General features: G+C 41.5%; 1 protein-coding gene and 7 non-coding genes across 12 annotated transcripts in view; 1 reads left to right on the top strand and 7 right to left on the bottom strand.

The window, feature by feature from the left end:
* The window catches only part of tmtc1 (transmembrane O-mannosyltransferase targeting cadherins 1), a 36552-nt gene extending 33511 nt beyond the window's left edge, over nucleotides 1-3041 (top strand). For 4 of the 5 annotated variants that reach the window (XM_055511374.1, XM_029160390.3, XM_055511375.1 and 1 more), the window contains 2 exons: nucleotides 998-1075; nucleotides 1884-3041. In XM_055511374.1, coding sequence (XP_055367349.1) covers nucleotides 998-1075; nucleotides 1884-2009 — 204 coding nt within the window. In that variant the 3' untranslated portion in view covers nucleotides 2010-3041. The remainder of the gene's footprint in view (nucleotides 1-997; nucleotides 1076-1883) is intronic. The other variant, XR_008695555.1, reaches the window with a different exon arrangement.
* Nucleotides 3042-6995: 3954 nt separating this feature from the next.
* trnap-agg (transfer RNA proline (anticodon AGG)) lies at nucleotides 6996-7069 on the bottom strand. Its single transcript has one exon. It is a non-coding gene; the product is annotated as a tRNA-Pro (tRNA).
* Nucleotides 7070-8171: 1102 nt separating this feature from the next.
* trnap-agg (transfer RNA proline (anticodon AGG)) lies at nucleotides 8172-8245 on the bottom strand. The gene has a single exon. It is a non-coding gene; the product is annotated as a tRNA-Pro (tRNA).
* Nucleotides 8246-10524: 2279 nt separating this feature from the next.
* Nucleotides 10525-10598, bottom strand: trnap-agg (transfer RNA proline (anticodon AGG)). The gene has a single exon. It is a non-coding gene; the product is annotated as a tRNA-Pro (tRNA).
* A 2281-nt stretch (nucleotides 10599-12879) lies between these two features.
* On the bottom strand, nucleotides 12880-12953 carry trnap-agg (transfer RNA proline (anticodon AGG)). Its single transcript has one exon. It is a non-coding gene; the product is annotated as a tRNA-Pro (tRNA).
* Nucleotides 12954-14055: 1102 nt separating this feature from the next.
* trnat-agu (transfer RNA threonine (anticodon AGU)) lies at nucleotides 14056-14129 on the bottom strand. The gene has a single exon. It is a non-coding gene; the product is annotated as a tRNA-Thr (tRNA).
* A 1103-nt stretch (nucleotides 14130-15232) lies between these two features.
* trnat-agu (transfer RNA threonine (anticodon AGU)) lies at nucleotides 15233-15306 on the bottom strand. Its single transcript has one exon. It is a non-coding gene; the product is annotated as a tRNA-Thr (tRNA).
* Nucleotides 15307-16407: 1101 nt separating this feature from the next.
* Nucleotides 16408-16481, bottom strand: trnat-agu (transfer RNA threonine (anticodon AGU)). Its single transcript has one exon. It is a non-coding gene; the product is annotated as a tRNA-Thr (tRNA).
* Nucleotides 16482-16615: the final 134 nt, after the last annotated feature.

The following is a 16615-nucleotide window of genomic DNA, read 5'->3' as shown; positions in this document are numbered from 1 at the left end:
CGTGCTACAAACATTCAGCAGGAAACCATGAGATTTCTTCTATTCATAGGAGCTACAGCTTAGTAAAGGCACGGTGATTCAAACATAGAGCACCTTCCTACCAATTACAGAACCCATGGCTCCAGACTCACCATTCTCATGTGTTGAAGTGCCCTTGGGCAAGTTGCCCCCAGTGTGTGTGAATGAGAAACTGGAGTAGCTCTGTAGTAGTATTTAGCATTTATCGCCTCAAGGCTTGAAGATCTCCAGTAACAGAAGCGAATATTAGATCCCACAGATCAATAGCTGCTCTGCTGACATAGACACCGATGGACCCTAGGGAGAAAACAGATGGTCCTAATTATCAATAATAAAACATGTTATCAGAGGTTTTCTCTGTATCTGGCTCATGAATGAAGCTGAAATTTATACAGAATAAATTCGCCATCTTTTAAGTGTTTTAGGACAGTTTTACTTCCTACTGTCAAAGGTTGTAGAAATTAAACTAAAGTAAATTCATTCTCAATACCAGTAAAACAAAACACGTAACTGGAGGCTCAATGGGCAGCGCATCAGCCTTGGACTCTGCATCTCAGGTTTCCATCACCGGTGTGTCCTTGAGCAAGACGCTCTACGCTAGCTCCCAGGGGAATGTTCATGTCCCACTGTGGGACTAATGACTTCACTGTTCTGAAGTCAGTGTTATTGTGTTATGAAGGTGAATTCATTGAATCATTACCTCATCACTCAGCTGCCAAAATGATGGTTTGGAACATTACTGTGTAATAGAAAGTGTAAACATTGTCCAGGCCTCATTAGTTCCTGCCTGGAACCCAGTTCACTGCACTGTTCAACACTTCCAACCAGATGCTGAGCATGACTGAAAGGCACTGAATCATTTAATTACTTCCTGTATTAATCTGCATTCTATTCAGAGCTGAAGGTCCAGGACTAGTAGGAGTGTCTCGGGTCTCCTTTTTCTTTGTTCTGACCATCACTGTTCATGTTCTCCAACTAGAGCTACAAGCTGGCTGTGGAACTTAAACCTGAGCAGTCGCAGGCCTGGATGAACATGGGAGGGATTCAGCACATCAAGGTGGGAACCATCAGATATTAGTCATGATTCTTCCACTTCCACCTGCAGACGTGTTTTCTCTCTGCTCCCACTCTACTTTTGCTTGCAGTCTCCTTGTCCTGTCTCTTCTGAGCTCACCTATCTATCTGTCCTGATGTATCCAAGAAACAATTCCAGCAAGGTTTCTCCGTGTACTGTGTGCAACTGTGTGTGCGTGTGTTTTTTTTTTTTTTTTTTTTTTTTACTGCAACTTGCTTTCACTGTCAGATGGGACGTGGCGCCATAGACGTCTTGGTGCTGGCACACCCAGACAGCCTAGTTCCTAGTTCTGTACAGTGCACTCCACAGGACCTAGCTATAAAGCTCTTTCTGATTCTGACTAGAGGAAGGATAATATCAGCAAAATATTTTTACATTGAGGCTGCATAACAAACAGTGAAGGCATCATGAAGGATGATATGAAGTAGGTGCTTTGTCTACTTCACATGGATTTGTCTAGTTATTGTCTCATGCTCCTGTTTGTAGAATAATGGAAAGTTGTCACTGTCCACATTCAGTCTTCACTTTATAAGTGTATTTTCCATATAGAGGTTCATCAATGCACCTTCAGCTTCTGCTACTACGCTTTTTCTAAGATTAAAAATAAATGGTCAGTGCCCACTTGTACATTGAGCACATGAAAAACCCATTAGTATATAATGTGTTGTGTTAGAGCCACTGCACACTAGCTTCAGTCTGATGCCACAGTTTAGCTGTAGCCTGGCTGAAACATTAAGCATGTACCTCTGTACTGTCCGTCTCCAGCTGTTTGTTCTGTGTGTGTGCACAGGGAGACTATGCAGCAGCCAGGATGTACTACCAGCGAGCCCTGCTTCTGAGCCCTGCTTCCAAACTCCTGAAGGAAAACCTGGCAAAGCTGGACCGGCTGGAGCGGAGACTGAGTGGAGGGGCCTAGGCTACTAAAAGTCCCCCAGAACCAGTAGCTTTCTTACCTCTGAAGCCCCCACACCAGTGTCCTGGCTGAAGTACGGAGTGAACCTGGTTCCTCAACTGGCCTGCCCACCCAGGAGCAGAGGAGGACAATGGAGTTGTCAGGACTGAAAGAGTTTAATGTTTCCTGGGAGAAATGGAAAATTAGAGCTCCATGCATCGCTGTGTCTGCACCAGCTTCACCTGCTTCACACGAGACTGATTATTTACTGTACTGCCAGGTTTTTTAATCAGAGACACTGTTTCATTTATTTACATTACATTATGTCAGGGAATGGAGCTGGCTTAGGTGTTGCAGTCAGACAAACTCAGAAAACATTTACAGACCAAAGCTGGGACAAAGGCACAGTTCATTGTGTTTCTCTTAATATCTGGCATCAAGTTCTGTGGATCAGAATTTATATGAAGTAGTAAGAAATTAACCTGAACGTTTGTGTGATTAAACAAGTCTCATTTTGTGCTTTAGCTAATGTGGAGCTACTGAGCAGCTTCATGTAGAGTAAACTACTAGTGGAGCTGATTAATGAGACATGAATTTCAGTTAAGGCTTCCCACAAATGAAAACAGGCATGTCTGGAAATGTGAAGACAATGAAGGAATGAGCTGAGAAGACCAACATCAGTTACATTCACTGATTGAGAAACCAGCGCGTTGCACCAACGGTAGGTTTGGTGACAACAAAAAGCAAATCTTGCCCAACACTCAGACTGTGTGACTGGTTTTAAACCATTCAAAGCGGCCTCAACCATGTTCATGTGTGTTCTGACTTCATGCAGGTACAGACTTTGTGGGGATCAGGAGCTTGTGTGTCCCTTCTTGTGTGAAAGTCCAACCTGCCCTGTCAGGTGAAGAACCTGAAGATTGCTGTTTGGTCGATGCTTGTGCTTTGTGGACACTGATGTTGATTGTAATAGAACATTTGCTGTGGAATGAAGATGAAGTGACGAGTGCAGCGTCTGACGGCACCGTGGAAATAAAATATATTTGTTTTATTAAATCATGTTCATGGATTTATTTCTCAGTTGGACAAGTCTTGTCTTTAGCTCTTTAGCTCCTTTTCTAATGAAGTTCATGTGTGATTCTTCTTCCACAATGAAACACAGAACATAGCTACATCTGTTTTTAGAACCGGCCCTTTGTTGCCTTATGACAGACATTACAGCCTTTTAAAAGGACTGATAGGCCTTAAACTGAAGTAATTTCAAAAGAAAAGTGCCACTTTATGGCAGCACAGGATTCTCACTGGACTTATAATATATATAATTATATGGAATATAACCCAGGCTGCGGCGGTGAGTACCACTAATCCACTATGGAGAGGTGCCTGTGAGGTCCAGTTTCCTTGAAGGACAAATTCAGTTCAGCATCTTCAGCCAGAGGCTGATCAGTACACAGTACACTGATCAGTGCTCCACAGTATGCCATCAGAGATCCTTTCTACCTGTGGCCATCAGTCTGTACAGTACAATTCCTCCCCCCTCTGTGTCTGTCTGTCTTTCTGTCTGTCTATCTATATCTATCTATTTATCTATCTATCGATATATATTGATATATATAGAGATATTTATAAATAATAAATACTTTTGAATTTTGTTAAGATTTTTATAAAGAAAGCTTGTTAAACCTCTGCATTCTGTCTTTGGAGTCTTGTTTGGGTATCTCAGTCCTTATTTGATTTTAGCCACTTCCATATCTACAACATGAGTAACAATCAAACTGCGTCAGATTACACTTTGTAAAACTTGTAAGAGAGAATGTGGTCACTGCAAAACTCAAAACACAGACAGGAAACGAGACTCAGCAGAACCAAAAGAACACCACACTTCTGGACCTCAGTCAGATCCATCAATTGTAAATTTCACAAGATCCCTGTCTTACTTAGAGAGCTTCTCCCCTACAGTTCAATAATTACCTCTTCCAAGTCGTCTACTTAAAAGACAACCCAATCCCAACCAGATTACTCGAAGAAGTTCAACCTTTAATCAGCTCGTCCATATTGAATCAAACCAATCACCTTTTAAGGTGGCTGTGGTCAAACCTTCTTCTGGACCCTGGAGAACTAGCCAGCTATAGGCCCATTTCAAATTTACCCTTTATTTCTAAGATTCTTAAAACCATAGCTAAACAATTATCTGACCACCTGAGTGGGAATAACCTGTATGAAGATTTTTAGTCAGGATTTAGAAAACATCACCTCGCTTTGATGACCCTGTCTGGATAGGATAGGATATGACTTTATTAATCGTATTAATAAATAAGAAAATACCAAATTACTTAAAATTTTAATTATAGTTATTTACAAAAAATGAACAAATAAACAAGAAAACTGCAGCTCGCTATGTCCCATTCAACAGTGGTTATTGCACAGGTTCACAAGTCTGTCTTCATCATCTTTTTCCAAGGAGACCAGTTGAAGAATAGAGTCAAGATGATCTGTGAGGGGTTCAGGGCGACGTTGTACCCATGTCCAGAAACACCCCAGGAACGTAAAGAGTTTTTAGTGCTTATTTGAGCACTTCCTGTCTCGTAACAAAGATGTACTGAAGGACGCCACTTGGGCACTCTGCCTCTAGGTCTGGTTGGTGGCAGTTAGGGAACTGGGCTTCATTCTGGAACTTGAGCCCTGGTGGTTTGATTACCTCACCGTGGAGAGGTTTTCACGCAAGATCCAAACGATGCGCAAGGTGTTGGAACAGGCTCTGCTCCCCTCGCTCGCAGAAGCCTCAGCTCCCTGTCTGCCTGCAACTCACACCCCAGTTCCTGCTTCGGTGTCTTGCCCTGCTCCAATTCACGCCCCCCCCAGTGCACCAATCGTGTCCAGCTCAGGCTCCCGTGCAGCCATCTTGTCCAGCTCAAGCTCCTGTGCCGCCATCTTGCCCGGACCCTGCTCCAGCTCAACCTCCACAGTCGGCTCAAGCACCAGCTCTGTATCAACATCTGTTTCCAGCCCTAGCTCTGCTGCAGGAGTCAGCTCCCACCTCTGTTGCTGCCCTGTCATGCCAAGCTCCAGCCCTGTCATGTGCAACTACGGCCCAATCCCCGACAACACATTGAAACAGATTCAACTCCATTGCTCACCTCCAGTCGTGTTCCTACTGGCACACTTCCTAAACACAGCCGCTGCAACAACTGACCTGTGTGTCAGAAATAACCTCTGTTCCTGGACTGTATGAGGTCATGGGGTTCACAAAGCCGCCATCTGTATCTGACTCTCAGCCTGCATCTACCCCTGCTGCATCTGTCGCCCTGCCACATAAAGCTCCAGCTTCAGCTCCAGTTTTGCCATGTCCAGCTCTAGCTCCAACTCTAGCTCCAGCCCTGTTCCGGTCAACGCACGCCACCCTTCAGCCATGTCTGGCCCCTGTTTTGGTTGCTGCCAAGCCCAGCTTCTGCCCAGTAGAGCTCTGCTGCCATCCAGCCAAGCCAAGTCCCGTTTCTTGCCCCAGTCAGTCCTGGTAGTCCGGACTGGATCTCTGGATCTCCGGTCCTGGACCCTGTGTCTTCTATTCTCTTGTGTGCAGGTCTTGTCCCCAGAGTTCCTGGTGGTTCTCGGAGGAGCATGTTGGCGCCCGCCCCTGGTGGTCCAAGGGAGACCACCCCAACTTCAGTCTTCAGTGGCCGCGTCTGCCACGACTTATTCTTGACCTATGAGGACATGATTCTGGTACAACCATATTTTTTCTCCTTAGGTTGTTTATTTAATTTATTTGTAAAGTCTTTTCATCTATTGTCTTTTTTTCTGTTTCTTATTTAGGACCTGAAGGCAGCTGTAACAAAGATCTGCAGATTCTAATGGGGAAAACCTTAGTGAAGAAGTCATTAAAAGGCTACTTTGACAGCCAAACTTGTCCCATACCTGTATATACAGTCTTCCTTGTAACTCGCTGTAGACAACATTTAGGACTGAAAATTCTTCTAAATAATTCTACTAATACTCAAAAAACATATAATGTTGGGATTTGAGAGTAAATCCCTTGTTTACTAAATATGTACTGTAACCAACTATAACACAATGGCATGGAAAGCAATTGTTTCTACAACACCTTGTTATTGCAATATTTAAAGTGTAATGGAAAAACTTTGCCTTTGTGCTATTTCTTATCCAACACACTCGTCATGTGCTGGTTAGGTGCAATACTGAACATTCTTACGCAAACAACTGATCACTTGTGCCCTGTCGTACATCAAGTCTAAACATCTGATGTTCCATTTGACTGACTAATAATTTATGATATATGTTTGTCTTTTACACCCAAACTCTGGCTCCATCCTATCTGACTCCCCACCAGACCCAAGGCTGTTAAAGCGAATGCATCTTGTCTTGGAAGCTCGGTGTTCTTTCCTTTGGATAACAAGACATAATGATGCAGAAGTGAGAAAGCACACATTCTCACTCACAGCAAGATAAGGTGGCGCAAACAAATCTTTTGCTGCAGAGAGACATTCCACCAGAGCCACAGGAAGGGGTTAAAAGGCAGAAGCAATTGGAAGATCGCGGGCTCTTTGCATCACACCTTCGTGGTGTGTGCACTGAGATCCCCAGCTGGTTTTTGGTTCGTTCATGTGCACGATCAACATCCATGCTCCTTATTTTCTTTCCCCATTATTTTTATTTTCCTTTTTATTTCAATAAATCGCACAAAAGGACAACTCTCTTATCTGCTTCTTTATGGAAAATTTCCACCACAGAAATTTGTTTCTGCACCTAACTTTACATAAGGTGTACGTGAAAATGGTTCTCAATAACCTGCAATCTATCTACATCTGTAAATAGGTATCACCTAGCACTGCCGGGAGTTGAACCCAGAATGTCCTGTTTACTAGACAGGCACTTTGACCGGCTAACACCTTGATTTTGCAAAATCTAAAGTTGTTTCTACACCTCACTTTACATAAGGTGTACTTGAAATTACTTCTAAATATTGTGCAATCTATCTAAATACGTATCAGCAGGCACAGCTGGGACTTGAACCCAGGATCTCCTCTTTCCTAGACAGGCACTTTGACCAGCTAAGCCACAATGCCTTATTTGGGTAAAATCTAAAGTTGTTTCAACAGCTCACCATGCACCTTACTTTACGTAAGATGTAGTTGAAAATGTTTCTAAATAACATGCCACCTATCTACATATTTAAAAAGGTATCAGCAGGCACTGCTGGGATTTGAACCCAGGATCTCCTGTTTACTAGACAGGCACTTTGACCAGCTAAGCCACAGCACCTTGTTATACAATATTTAAAGTGTAATGGAAAAATTTTGCCTTTGTGCTATTTCTTATCCAACACACTCGTCATGTGCTGGTTAGATGCAATACTGAACATTCTTACACAAACAACTGATCTCTTGTGCCCTGTCGTACATCAAGTCTAAACATCTGATGTTCCATTTGACTGACTAATAATTTTTGATATATGTTTGTCTTTTACACCCAAACTCTGGCTCCATCCTATCTGACTCCCCACCAGACCCAAGGCTGTTAAAGCGAATGCATCTTGTCTTGGAAGCTCGGTGTTCTTTCCTTTGGATAACAAGACATAATGATGCAGAAGTGAGAAAGCACACATTCTCACTCACAGCAAAATAAGGTGGTGCAAACAATTCCATTACTGCAGAGAGACATTCCACCAGAGCCACAGAAAGGGGTTAAAAGGCAGAAGCAACTTGAGGATCGCGGGCTCTTTGCATCACACCTTTGTGGTGTGTGCACTGAGATCCCCAGCTGGTTTTTGGTTTGTTGATGTGCACAATCAACATCCATGCTTCTTTTTTGATTTCCCCATTATTTTTATTTTCTTTATTATTTCAATAAATCGCACAAAAGGAAAACTCTCTCATCTGCTTCTTTATGGAAAAATTCCACCACAGAAATTTGTTTGTACACCTCACTTTACATAAGGTGTATGTGAAAATGGTTCTTAATAACCTGCAATCTATCTACATCTGTAAATAGGTATCACCTGTCACTGCTGGGAGTTGAACCCACAATGTCCTTTTTACTAGACAGGCACTTTGACCAGCTAACACCTTGATTTGGCAAAATCTAAAGTTTTTTCTACACCTCACTTTACATAAGGTGTACTTGAAATTACTTCTAAATATTGTGCAATCTATCTAAATACGTATCAGCAGGCACAGCTGGGACTTGAACCCAGGATCTCCTCTTTCCTAGACAGGCACTTTGACCAGCTAAGCCACAATGCCTTATTTGGGTAAAATCTAAAGTTGTTTCAACAGCTCACCATGCACCTTACTTTACGTAAGATGTAGTTGAAAATGTTTCTAAATAACATGCAATCTATCTACATATTTAAAAAGGTATCAGCAGGCACTGCTGGGATTTGAACCCAGGATCTCCTGTTTACTAGACAGGCACTTTGACCAGCTAAGCCACAGCACCTTGTTATACAATATTTAAAGTGTAATGGAAAAATTTTGCCTTTGTGCTATTTCTTATCCAACACACTCGTCATGTGCTGGTTAGATGCAATACTGAACATTCTTACACAAACAACTGATCTCTTGTGCCCTGTCGTACATCAAGTCTAAACATCTGATGTTCCATTTGACTGACTAATAATTTTTGATATATGTTTGTCTTTTACACCCAAACTCTGGCTCCATCCTATCTGACTCCCCACCAGACCCAAGGCTGTTAAAGCGAATGCATCTTGTCTTGGAAGCTCGGTGTTCTTTCCTTTGGATAACAAGACATAATGATGCAGAAGTGAGAAAGCACACATTCTCACTCACAGCAAAATAAGGTGGTGCAAACAATTCCATTACTGCAGAGAGACATTCCACCAGAGCCACAGAAAGGGGTTAAAAGGCAGAAGCAACTTGAGGATCGCGGGCTCTTTGCATCACACCTTTGTGGTGTGTGCACTGAGATCCCCAGCTGGTTTTTGGTTTGTTGATGTGCACAATCAACATCCATGCTTCTTTTTTGCTTTCCCCATTATTTTTATTTTCTTTATTATTTCAATAAATCGCACAAAAGGAAAACTCTCTCATCTGCTTCTTTATGGAAAAATTCCACCACAGAAATTTGTTTGTACACCTCACTTTACATAAGGTGTATGTGAAAATGGTTCTTAATAACCTGCAATCTATCTACATCTGTAAATAGGTATCACCTGTCACTGCTGGGAGTTGAACCCACAATGTCCTTTTTACTAGACAGGCACTTTGACCAGCTAACACCTTGATTTGGCAAAATCTAAAGTTTTTTCTACACCTCACTTTACATAAGGTGTACTTGAAATTACTTCTAAATATTGTGCAATCTATCTAAATACGTATCAGCAGGGACTGCTGGGACTTGAACCCAGGATCTCCTGTTTACTAGACAGGCACTTTGACCAGCTAAGCCACAGCGCCTTATTTGGGTAAAATCTAAAGTTGTTTCAACGGCTCACCATGCACCTCACTTTACGCAAGATGTAGTTGAAAATGTTTCTAAATAACATGCCACCTATCTACATATTTAAATAGGTATCAGCAGGCACTGCTGGGATTTGAACCCAGGATCTCCTGTTTACTAGACAGGCACTTTGACCAGCTAAGCCACAGCACCTTGTTATTGCAATATTTAAAGTGTAATGGAAAAATTTTGCCTTTGTGCTATTTCTTATCCAACACACTCGTCATGTGCTGGTTAGATGCAATACTGAACATTCTTACACAAACAACTGATCTCTTGTGCCCTGTCGTACATCAAGTCTAAACATCTGATGTTCCATTTGACTGACTAATAATTTTTGATATATGTTTGTCTTTTACACCCGGACTCTGGCTCCATCCTATCTGACTCCCCACCAGACCCAAGGCTGTTAAAGCGAATGCATCTTGTCTTGGAAGCTCGGTGCTCTTTCCTTTGGATAACAAGACATGATGATGCAGAAGTGAGAAAGCACACATTCTCACTCACAGCAAGATAAGGTGGTGCAAACAATTCCATTACTGCAGAGAGACATTCCACCAGAGCCACAGAAAGGGGTTAAAAGGCAGAAGCAACTTGAGGATCGCGGGCTCTTTGCATCAGACCTTCGTGGTATGTGCACTGAGATCCTCAGCTGGTTTTTGGTTTGTTGATGTGCACGATCAACATCCATGCTTCTTATTTGCTTTCCCCATTATTTTTATTTTCTTCATTATTTTAATAAATCGCACAAAAGTACAACTCTCTCATCTGCTTCTTTATTAAAAATTTACACCACAGAAATTTGTTTGTACACCTCACTTTACATAAGGTGTATGTGAAAATGGTTCTTAATAACCTGCAATCTATCTACATCTGTAAATAGATATCACCTGTCACTGCTGGGAGTTGAACCCACAATGTCCTTTTTACTAGACAGGCACTTTGACCAGCTAACACATTGATTTGGCAAAATCTAAAGTTTTTTCTACACCTCACTTTACATAAGGTGTACTTGAAATTACTTCTAAATATTGTGCAATCTATCTAAATAAGTATCAGCAGGCACAGCTGGGACTTGAACCCAGGATCTCCTCTTTCCTAGACAGGCACTTTGACCAGCTAAGCCACAATGCCTTATTTGGGCAAAATCTAAGGTTGTTTCAACAGCTCACCATGCACCTTACTTTACGTAAGATGTAGTTGAAAATGTTTCTAAATAACATGCAATCTATCTACATATTTAAAAAGGTATCAGCAGGCACTGCTGGGATTTGAACCCAGGATCTCCTGTTTACTAGACAGGCACTTTGACCAGCTAAGCCACAGCACCTTGTTATACAATATTTAAAGTGTAATGGAAAAATTTTGCCTTTGTGCTATTTCTTATCCAACACACTCGTCATGTGCTGGTTAGATGCAATACTGAACATTCTTACACAAACAACTGATCTCTTGTGCCCTGTCGTACATCAAGTCTAAACATCTGATGTTCCATTTGACTGACTAATAATTTTTGACATATGTTTGTCTTTTACACCCAAACTCTGGCTCCATCCTATCTGACTCCCCACCAGACCCAAGGCTGTTAAAGCGAATGCATCTTGTCTTGGAAGCTCGGTGTTCTTTCCTTTGGATAACAAGACATAATGATGCAGAAGTGAGAAAGCACACATTCTCACTCACAGCAAAATAAGGTGGTGCAAACAATTCCATTACTGCAGAGAGACATTCCACCAGAGCCACAGAAAGGGGTTAAAAGGCAGAAGCAACTTGAGGATCGCGGGCTCTTTGCATCACACCTTTGTGGTGTGTGCACTGAGATCCCCAGCTGGTTTTTGGTTTGTTGATGTGCACAATCAACATCCATGCTTCTTTTTTACTTTCCCCATTATTTTTATTTTCTTTATTATTTCAATAAATCGCACAAAAGGAAAACTCTCTCATCTGCTTCTTTATGGAAAAATTCCACCACAGAAATTTGTTTGTACACCTCACTTTACATAAGGTGTATGTGAAAATGGTTCTCAATAACCTGCAATCTATCTACATCTGTAAAAAGTTATCACCTGGCGCTGCCGGGAGTTGAACGGAGAATCTCCTGTTTAATAGACAGGCACTTTGACCAGCTAACACCTTGATTTGGCAAAATCTAAAGTTGTTACTACACCTCACTTTACATAAGGTGTACTTGAAATTACTTCTAAATATTGTGCAATCTATCTAAATACGTATCAGCAGGGACTGCTGGGACTTGAACCCAGGATCTCCTGTTTACTAGACAGGCACTTTGACCAGCTAAGCCACAGCGCCTTATTTGGGTAAAATCTAAAGTTGTTTCAACGGCTCACCATGCACCTCACTTTACGCAAGATGTAGTTGAAAATGTTTCTAAATAACATGCCACCTATCTACATATTTAAATAGGTATCAGCAGGCACTGCTGGGATTTGAACCCAGGATCTCCTGTTTACTAGACAGGCACTTTGACCAGCTAAGCCACAGCACCTTGTTATTGCAATATTTAAAGTGTAATGGAAAAATTTTGCCTTTGTGCTATTTCTTATCCAACACACTCGTCATGTGCTGGTTAGATGCAATACTGAACATTCTTACACAAACAACTGATCTCTTGTGCCCTGTCGTACATCAAGTCTAAACATCTGATGTTCCATTTGACTGACTAATAATTTTTGATATATGTTTGTCTTTTACACCCGGACTCTGGCTCCATCCTATCTGACTCCCCACCAGACCCAAGGCTGTTAAAGCGAATGCATCTTGTCTTGGAAGCTCGGTGCTCTTTCCTTTGGATAACAAGACATGATGATGCAGAAGTGAGAAAGCACACATTCTCACTCACAGCAAGATAAGGTGGTGCAAACAATTCCATTACTGCAGAGAGACATTCCACCAGAGCCACAGAAAGGGGTTAAAAGGCAGAAGCAACTTGAGGATCGCGGGCTCTTTGCATCAGACCTTCGTGGTATGTGCACTGAGATCCCCAGCTGGTTTTTGGTTTGTTGATGTGCACGATCAACATCCATGCTTCTTATTTGCTTTCCCCATTATTTTTATTTTCTTCATTATTTTAATAAATCGCACAAAAGTACAACTCTCTCATCTGCTTCTTTATGGAAAAATTTACACCACAGAAATTTGTTTGTACACCTCACTTTACATAAGGTGTATGTGAAAATGGTTCTTAATAACCTGCAATCTATCTACATCTGTAAATAGGATATCACCTGGCACTGCTGGGAGTTGAACCCAGAATGTCCTGTTTACTAGACAGGCACTTTGACCAGCTAACACATTGATTTGGCAAAATCTAAAGTTTTTTCTACACCTCACTTTACATAAGGTGTACTTGAAATTACTTCTAAATATTGTGCAATCTATCTAAATAAGTATCAGCAGGCACAGCTGGGACTTGAACCCAGGATCTCCTCTTTCCTAGACAGGCACTTTGACCAGCTAAGCCACAATGCCTTATTTGGGCAAAATCTAAAGTTGTTTCAACAGCTCACCATGCACCTTACTTTACGTAAGATGTAGTTGAAAATGTTTCTAAATAACATGCAATCTATCTACATATTTAAAAAGGTATCAGCAGGCACTGCTGGGATTTGAACCCAGGATCTCCTGTTTACTAGACAGGCACTTTGACCAGCTAAGCCACAGCACCTTGTTATACAATATTTAAAGTGTAATGGAAAAATTTTGCCTTTGTGCTATTTCTTATCCAACACACTCGTCATGTGCTGGTTAGATGCAATACTGAACATTCTTACACAAACAACTGATCTCTTGTGCCCTGTCGTACATCAAGTCTAAACATCTGATGTTCCATTTGACTGACTAATAATTTTTGATATATGTTTGTCTTTTACACCCGGACTCTGGCTCCATCCTATCTGACTCCCCACCAGACCCAAGGCTGTTAAAGCGAATGCATCTTGTCTTGGAAGCTCGGTGTTCTTTCCTTTGGATAACAAGACATGATGATGCAGAAGTGAGAAAGCACACATTCTCACTCACAGCAAGATAAGGTGGTGCAAACAATTCCATTACTGCAGAGAGACATTCCACCAGAGCCACAGAAAGGGGTTAAAAGGCAGAAGCAACTTGAGGATCGCGGGCTCTTTGCATCACACCTTCGTGGTGTGTGCACTGAGATCCCCAGCTGGTTTTTGGTTTGTTGATGTGCACGATCAACATCCATGCTTCTTTTTTGCTTTCCCCATTATTTTTATTTTCTTTATTATTTCAATAAATCGCACAAAAGGAAAACTCTCTCATCTGCTTCTTTATGGAAAAATTCCACCACAGAAATTTGTTTGTACACCTCACTTTACATAAGGTGTATGTGAAAATGGTTCTCAATAACCTGCAATCTATCTACATCTGTAAATAGGTATCACCTGGCGCTGCCGGGAGTTGAACGGAGAATCTCCTGTTTAATAGACAGGCACTTTGACCAGCTAACACCTTGATTTGGCAAAATCTAAAGTTGTTTCTACACCTCACTTTACATAAGGTGTACTTGAAATTACTTCTAAATATTGTGCAATCTATCTAAATAGGTATCAGCAGGCACTGCTGGGATTTGAACCCAGGATCTCCTGTTTACTAGACAGGCACTTTGACCAGCTAAGCCACAGCGCCTTATTTTGGTAAAATCTAAAGTTGTTTCAACAGCTCACCATGCACCTCACTTTACGTAAGATGTAGTTGAAAATGTTTCTAAATAACATGCCACCTATCTACATATTTAAATAGGTATCAGCAGGCACTGCTGGGATTTGAACCCAGGATCTCCTGTTTACTAGACAGGCACTTTGACCAGCTAAGCCACAGCACCTTGTTATTGCAATATTTAAAGTGTAATGGAAAAATTTTGCCTTTGTGCTATTTCTTATCCAACACACTCGTCATGTGCTGGTTAGATGCAATACTGAACATTCTTACACAAACAACTGATCTCTTGTGCCCTGTCGTACATCAAGTCTAAACATCTGATGTTCCATTTGACTGACTAATAATTTTTGATATATGTTTGTCTTTTACACCCGGACTCTGGCTCCATCCTATCTGACTCCCCACCAGACCCAAGGCTGTTAAAGCGAATGCATCTTGTCTTGGAAGCTCGGTGCTCTTTCCTTTGGATAACAAGACATGATGATGCAGAAGTGAGAAAGCACACATTCTCACTCACAGCAAGATAAGGTGGTGCAAACAATTCCATTACTGCAGAGAGACATTCCACCAGAGCCACAGAAAGGGGTTAAAAGGCAGAAGCAACTTGAGGATCGCGGGCTCTTTGCATCACACCTTCGTGGTGTGTGCACTGAGATCCCCAGCTGGTTTTTGGTTTGTTGATGTGCACGATCAACATCCATGCTTCTTATTTGCTTTCCCCATTATTTTTATTTTCTTTATTATTTCAATAAATCGCACAAAAGGACAACTCTCTCATCTGCTTCTTTATGGAAAATTTCCACCACAGAAATTTGTCTGTACACCTCCCTTTACATAAGGTGTATGTGAAAATGGTTCTCAATAACCTGCAATCTACCTACATCTGTAAATAGGTATCACCTGGCACTGCTGGGAGTTGAACCCAGAATGTCCTGTTTACTAGACAGGCACTTTGACCAGCTAACACCTTGATTTGGCAAAATCTAAAGTTGTTTCTACACCTCACTTTACATAAGGTGTACTTGAAATTACTTCTAAATATTGTGCAATCTATCTAAATAGGTATCAGCAGGCACTGCTGGGATTTGAACCCAGGATCTCCTGTTTACTAGACAGGCACTTTGACCAGCTAAGCCACAGCGCCTTATTTGGGTAAAATCTAAAGTTGTTTCAACAGCTCACCATGCACCTCACTTTACGTAAGATGTAGTTGAAAATGTTTCTAAATAACATGCAATCTATCTACATATTTAAAAAGGTATCAGCAGGCACTGCTGGGATTTGAACCCAGGATCTCCTGTTTACTAGACAGGCACTTTGACCAGCTAAGCCACAGCACCTTGTTATACAATATTTAAAGTGTAATGGAAAAATTTTGCCTTTGTGCTATTTCTTATCCAACACACTCGTCATGTGCTGGTTAGATGCAATACTGAACATTCTTACACAAACAACTGATCTCTTGTGCCCTGTCGTACATCAAGTCTAAACATCTGATGTTCCATTTGACTGACTAATAATTTTTGATATATGTTTGTCTTTTACACCCGGACTCTGGCTCCATCCTATCTGACTCCCCACCAGACCCAAGGCTGTTAAAGCGAATGCATCTTGTCTTGGAAGCTCGGTGCTCTTTCCTTTGGATAACAAGACATGATGATGCAGAAGTGAGAAAGCACACATTCTCACTCACAGCAAGATAAGGTGGTGCAAACAATTCCATTACTGCAGAGAGACATTCCACCAGAGCCACAGAAAGGGGTTAAAAGGCAGAAGCAACTTGAGGATCGCGGGCTCTTTGCATCACACCTTCGTGGTGTGTGCACTCAGATCCCCAGCTGGTTTTTGGTTTGTTGATGTGCACGATCAACGTCCATGCTTCTTTTTTGCTTTCCCCATTATTTTTATTTTCTTTATTATTTCAATAAATCGCACAAAAGGAAAACTCTCTCATCTGCTTCTTTATGGAAAATTCCACCACAGAAATTTGTTTCTACACCTCACTTTACATAAGGTGTACGTGAAAATGGTTCTCAATAACCTGCAATCTATCTACATCTGTAAATAGGTATCACCTGGCACTGCTGGGAGTTGAACCCAGAATGTCCTGTTTACTAGACAGGCACTTTGACCAGCTAACACCTTGATTTGGCAAAATCTAAAGTTGTTTCTACACCTCACTTTACATAAGGTGTACTTGAAATTACTTCTAAATATTGTGCAATCTATCTAAATAGGTATCAGCAGGCACTGCTGGGATTTGAACCCAGGATCTCCTGTTTACTAGACAGGCACTTTGACCAGCTAAGCCACAGCGCCTTATTTGGGTAAAATCTAAAGTTGTTTCAACAGCTCACCATGCACCTCACTTTACGTAAGATGTAGTTGAAAATGTTTCTAAATAACATGCAATCTATCTACATATTTAAATAGGTATCAGCAGGCACTGCTGG

Source organism: Betta splendens, chromosome 9 (assembly GCF_900634795.4).
Source record: "Betta splendens chromosome 9, fBetSpl5.4, whole genome shotgun sequence".
Classification (NCBI taxonomy): Eukaryota; Metazoa; Chordata; class Actinopteri; order Anabantiformes; family Osphronemidae; genus Betta; species Betta splendens.
Note: the sequence above shows the minus strand (reverse complement) of the source record. Positions and strands in the feature narration are given on the sequence as shown.